The sequence below is a fragment of the Perkinsus marinus genome, assembly GCF_000006405.1.
Source record: "Perkinsus marinus ATCC 50983 genomic scaffold scf_1104296975596, whole genome shotgun sequence".
Lineage (NCBI taxonomy): Eukaryota > Perkinsozoa > Perkinsida > Perkinsidae > Perkinsus > Perkinsus marinus.
The window spans coordinates 128,926-135,001 of record NW_003200720.1 but is presented as its reverse complement, the minus strand read 5'-3'; the positions used below and the strand labels follow the sequence as shown (position 1 = coordinate 135,001).

General features: G+C 41.8%; 2 protein-coding genes across 2 annotated transcripts in view; both read right to left on the bottom strand.

Annotated features, from left to right (window-relative positions):
- The window catches only part of Pmar_PMAR025521 (hypothetical protein), a gene marked incomplete at its 5' end in the record, with an annotated part of 3,838 nt that extends 3,729 nt beyond the window's left edge, over positions 1 to 109 (bottom strand). The window contains one exon of the mRNA XM_002765135.1: positions 24 to 109. Coding sequence (XP_002765181.1) covers positions 24 to 109 — 86 coding nt within the window. The remainder of the gene's footprint in view (positions 1 to 23) is intronic.
- Positions 110 to 1,518: 1,409 nt separating this feature from the next.
- Pmar_PMAR025520 (hypothetical protein) lies at positions 1,519 to 3,345 on the bottom strand (the record flags this gene model as incomplete). The annotated part of the gene is made up of 9 exons (XM_002765134.1): positions 1,519 to 1,548; positions 1,767 to 1,883; positions 1,927 to 1,993; positions 2,300 to 2,390; positions 2,434 to 2,603; positions 2,663 to 2,772; positions 2,818 to 2,871; positions 2,934 to 3,045; positions 3,221 to 3,345. 9 exons carry the CDS (start codon positions 3,343 to 3,345, stop codon positions 1,519 to 1,521), a joined length of 876 nt encoding a protein of 291 aa, XP_002765180.1.
- Positions 3,346 to 6,076: the final 2,731 nt, after the last annotated feature.

Here is a 6,076-nt window from a genome sequence, read left to right as displayed (position 1 = left end):
GAGCATCCTCAGTAGTCGAGGACGGCCTGCTATTATCACGGCATCCTCCCTCAGTGGTGACACGCTTCATCATGGTGTCACCACACTCCTTCGATGAAGCACAGCCCATAATATGAATAATACACTGCTGAGCAAACCCTGTGCATGCGTTCAGATATGCTAAACAACAACACTACAGCACTACTGAGCGGTTATCTGCTACTACTGTTGCAGTGGGAGATCATCATAATAAAGAGAGGCTTATTGAGATTATCATATTCCGTGACGAACGATGTGACGACGTCGACGACGACGACGTTTCGTCACGATTCTTGCACACTTGAATTTCCTCATGTCACTAAATCTTGAGGGCGAGCGAGATTTGGTCCCTTGGGAAACGATTAGAAGCAATTGAATAGATGTACCTTGTAGACTGCCACACAGAGCAGGCCTTCATCCAGGTGTGACCCCACACCCTCATGGGTGTATCCACAAACTCTTATATGATTGTAAAATAGAGTTTCACCACCCTAGTGATATGAAAAACACTAGTTAAAAACGTATTTCACGACTACTGCATATCACCGCGAATATCGGGGTTTGTCACAGAGTATTACGCCATTTCACGGAAAGCGGATGCAACTCCAACATACGATGTGGATTTTCAATCTATACCCACCAGCTGAACTCAGTGACATGAGCTGATCTAATCAATTCTCCACGATTCGGAGTTTTATTTCGTGACTTCCCAGAAAACACTCTTCTGCTTGCCAATGCCACTCATTAAATGCGACACTCAGAAGTGGACGGCTAAGTGAAAGTGCATCTGTGGAAATGGTGTAGATAACAACGCCCCGACACAGAGCATCAAAAAGTGGACAGTGAGGATTGTTGGAGGAATATATCTTTGGTTCCCTCAGCTGAGCTCAGGAGTTTCCTCACGAATTTTCGGAAGTTCTATACGAATTCGGGTAAAATTGTACATATAAGCAATAAGAATTTCCTCAGAATTATCATATCGTCACCAACACATGTAGTTGACCATGTGCATAAATTCCCACACTGGTGAGGACAGGGTTGTTCAGACGGAATGTTTACACCTAGTCCAGCATGTGATCATCAGATGAGCAAAACTTTGCTCTCTTCCTCATTTCAAACACGACAACTTATAGGATTTGTTCAACGCGCAGTTGATGTCATGTCGTTATCGTTTTCCCAGCGTCCTCGTATTTGTGTTCTGCACAAACTCAAGTAAACACGTTCACTAGAAACGTCGATTTCGACCTCTGCCACGCTCCATTGTTGGATTCATCATCGTTTCATTGCCATATCCGCGACTACTTGACGTGCCTGAATACACCGTGAACACAACTACCTACATAGTGCGGATCAATTTCGACTTACTTCTGGTGGAGAAAATCGACAATGGACTTGTTATTTTATTCCCATTTGCGTTTCCCCAAATTGTGCTAGTCGGTTCATACCCTCCCCGACTCAACTGCGTATACTCTTCCGCATTAGCAACACTCGATGACACTCCTATGAAGCTGCCATACGACAATGGTCCATCTGAAATTGAACAAGTTCGATATGTGTAATTTTGTAGGACAAATGATAGTGAACAAGTTGTCGCTATCATCACAGCAGTCCCAACACATGTTCATAGCCATCGTTACATTGCATATAGTAATCTCGGAAAATAACACACATTTGCATATCAAATTGACAGCGACAGCAAATACGACCATACCTGACGGTAGCACGACATTGCGCTTCCTTGGCCACACTTCGAGCTCGAGAATATCGAAACCACCAACTGTGACGGTAACCAGAGCATACACTGTACATATACCAGCAGCCGAACATATAACAAAACCGGGAGCTCGGACAAATACCACTCCAATCTGAAATGACCTCAAATGCCAGGGAGATACAGTATAGACCTACCAACAAGTGAACCACCAAAGCAACCACGAAACAGAGCATGTAACTCGTGTATGCATATTGCACAAACCTGATATAATAACGATAACAATCTCGACCTTTACCCAAATTGAAACCGTCGATCGAGTCGATTCTCAACGAGCATGCATATCGCATCACCAAGTACAGCCCTGTGAGAAACTCCTACAATATTCTCAAAGTTCTCAAGAACAGTGTTGAAATACATGTTCGATTTTCTCAGCTGTTGAGCCCAGTGTATTCCTTCACTACGGTATTAGAATTCCCACACGACCCTGTGAGAAAGTGCACGAAATTTTTCCGCAATTTCCTCCTTGTCGTCAACCATACGCATATTTTCCCACACTGCACAGCTCACTTCATTTCTTTCGACAATACTTCCTCCATCGGGGACTCTCCTGGAGCCTCTGAGAACCACAACGCCGGGTCCAGCTGGTCCACTACAGAACCTAATACTCGCAAATTCCCATGGTCACAATACGCATTTCTCACTAGTGTTGCTCGTGATACTAACCGCCTCCTCATCCGAGTTGCCCAGTAACGATGATGACGATGATTCCAGTCGAATAGTGCGCTCATCGCCCGCCTGCAACGACGATTCCTCCGATGACATTTCTTGGCCAGGCGCGGCGTTGAGCAACACTTGTAGAGGAGAATAGAACCTCAACAAGGGCGAACAAATAAAAATCAAATGCCGTTTTCTTTAACGAATTCTCGTTACCTCTGCAGCATCTCTTCCTTCGTTTCGAATCGATCAGCAATCCAGTCTTTTACATGATCGCGTCGACTTGGGACCTCCGACCAGTGATATCGTGTCACACACATATGAATCTATCGAGTAATAAACTACACTATAAGTAGTAGTCGCTCACTCACCTCCCTAGGAAACCTTCCTTTCAATATGCTGTATATATCCGGTCGCTCGAACGGCTGAAAAATACAGAAAATTTCCCACTTTTTCCGAAAATTTTCCCACCCCAACCATCGCGTACTTGAAAGTTCACTGTTGCCGTGGTAACGTCCAGGCAACAATCTATAGCATTGAATGTTCGAAGTGCATCAATGGCTATAGTTAGCAAACCGCTCGAGACTCCCGAAGTGTATCTAACACACAAGTACAATAAAAAACAGGGAGAACTAATCTGCACATCGTCAACTACATAATATGAAAATCCTACGAGGAAAATTTCTATCAGTTCCCTTACACTTCTACCCGAATTCATACGTGAACCCCTCAAGCGAACGTATATTCCTCCAACACTGACAACTACAGTCTCACCGAGGAGCACGACTTTCACCGTCGTCCGACTCCGACGATTTCTCATCCGAGTCTGCATACGCCTCTGGATAGATCGCCAGGGTAATACCTTCACTATCATTGAAAGCCGCCAAGTACCTGTACATCGTCCGTGCAAAATTGGGTAAAATCGTCACACTTTACACACCAATAATCGTCCTAAACCGACTCACTCAATATGATGTCTCAATGAACTCCTATCTGCCTTCCGCATTTTCTCATCAGCTCCTCCTCCTCCCCTTTGCCGTCCAACGAACGGGAATAACATCATTTGCATCGCCCAGCCGATCACAGGGACTTTACGCCAACTTTCGTCAACGATAAACTTCAGTGTTGAAAGTCGGCGTAGTCGCAAACACAAACATATCAAACTCAGTGCATCCAACCTAAAACAGATGAATATCCCTCTTGTTGAGATCTCGCTTCTTCGATTCACACAGAGTTTATGCGCATCGTGCTCTCTTCCAAATATTGAAAATCCTACTGAATTGCTCAGTGTTGTTGAGAATTCCGATTAGCAATCCAAGACGGCTAATCCTGGTTTTGAGGCCCCGCTCGCCCACCCGTTTCCCATGTTAGAGATTATCAAAGGTCTTTCTAGGTAGCCGTCTCGTAGTTCCTCACTTCCTGTGATCACCAGACGGATTTTACATAGTATTTCCACCAAACCGCCGATCAAACCGAAATACAGCAGTTGCACCTGTGGTATGGATGATAATAATAATAATGGCGATAACGATAGTAGTAGTAGTGATAACGATGATTTTTAGATTCGTCAACTTTTTTAAGAGCATGCCAACTTGTTGCTACTCCGAGTACTCTGCGTATTGTTGGATGTCTTCTGTTTTACCATCTGGGGGGGGGGGTTCATAAATGTAAATGTTCATTGTTTGCCGCAACAGTGATGATGACGATGTTGATGATGATCAGAAAATTATCAACATCTTAGCATCCGCCCGCTCCCGCCGTGTGTGTCCAACAATAATAATAGAGTTTCACGACCCGTTTTACGCGAAGTGGCGTAATACTCTGTGAAAAACCCGATGTTCGCGATGATATGCAGTAGTCGTAAAATATACTTTTCATATCACTAGGGTGATGACAATAATAATGACGATGATAACCACCAGCTTACCGTCATAATCCATCTACGATAGAGCTCCCTAACTCTAATGGTCGGTAACGGTAACAATGGCCATGCCAAGGGGAGCAGAAATATAGTATACGAAATACCCACTATGCACGCCTACAAGGAAAAGAAGAGCACATGCCACAACTCAATCACTGGAGTTTCACGACCCTTTTAACGTGAAGTGGCGTAATACTCCATGTGTGAAACGCGATATGAAAAGTGAATTGAAAACACTTCGGAAAAATCGTTGCATCTCACGTAAAACACATCACGCGTTTTACGCCTTATTCACTGTTTACATGCGTTTTCCACCAAGTGAAATGTGTAATATGTTTTCACTAGTATTTTCGATACCACGGATGAAGTTTCATTCGTCATCGAATGATCTCACTTACCACCAAACACGTAAGAATGCCTCTCAACTTTGAAGGTCTATTTCGTCGAGATGGATGTCGCCATGCTATGTCCACAGTCATGAAAGTTCGCTGATTATACACTCATTAACTACAAACTGTGAAAATAGATTCTCGCAGTATGTACATAGTCAACTACATGTGTTGATGACGATATGGAAATTCTGGGAAAATTTTTTGGTAAATTATTGTTGGTTGCTGAACGCCTCTGCCCGAATTCGTATATAAACTCCTATGCTAAGTGAGAAAAGGAAACTCCTGAGCTCAGCTGGAAAAAGCGAACATATATTCCTACTCCAACACTGGATGCTCGCAAGAACCAGTCGACAAACAAATACCATTCCATGAATATACGCATATCGTTGTGGAAAATTTCAACAACGATATCAAAATGTTTGATTTCCTCAGCTGATATTTCTCAATTATAGGAGTTTACATACGAGTTTGACGAGAAGTGTACAGAAACCAACAAGAATTTTCCCAAATTTTCCGAAAAATTCCTTAAAACATGTAGTTAAACTTTCGCATATTTTTCCTTCTACATAAGAAAATTTTCAATTTTGTTACTTTCAATCGGTCTTCAATGAAAACAAACTAAAATTCAAAATTCCAAACACAGCTCCACAGAACACACAAACGAATAACATCAAAAAAAGTTGCTGTAATTATAAAGAACCTGAAATTTACCTAAAAACAGCTGAATTTTCGCCAACTCAAAATTCGAAAAAGCACAAGAAAACTTTCGCAACATGCACCATGCTCTACTCTAGCAGCTAGAGTATTCGATCAACACACAGCAACATCAAAATACATAATGTAATGCTATCATCAATGTACTCGTAATTAACCTGAAAAAAGTGTAAAATTCACAAAGTATATTATACTATACCTTTCCCCGTGCGAATTTGACAATTATGCGGGAGAGAATACTATTACTAAATGTTCACTGTCATTTCTGATCCCGTTTGTGACAGGCTATATACAGCTAGTGACAATTCTGGATTCACATTGTCAATCTTGATTGTGATAAATTGAAATAGTGACAAATCTGGATTCGCATTGTCAATCTTGATTGTGATAAATTAAAATAGTGACAAATCTAAATTCATATTATCAATCTTGATTGTGATGAATAAAAATAGTGACAAGTCTGGATTCACATTATCAATCTTGATTGTGATAAATTGAAATAGTGACAAATCTGGATTCAAATTGTCGAATTCGTGTTCGCTTGTATTACTATCTCTCGTAAAAACTTATCAGAAAAAAATTTATTTTCCACCAACATACCAG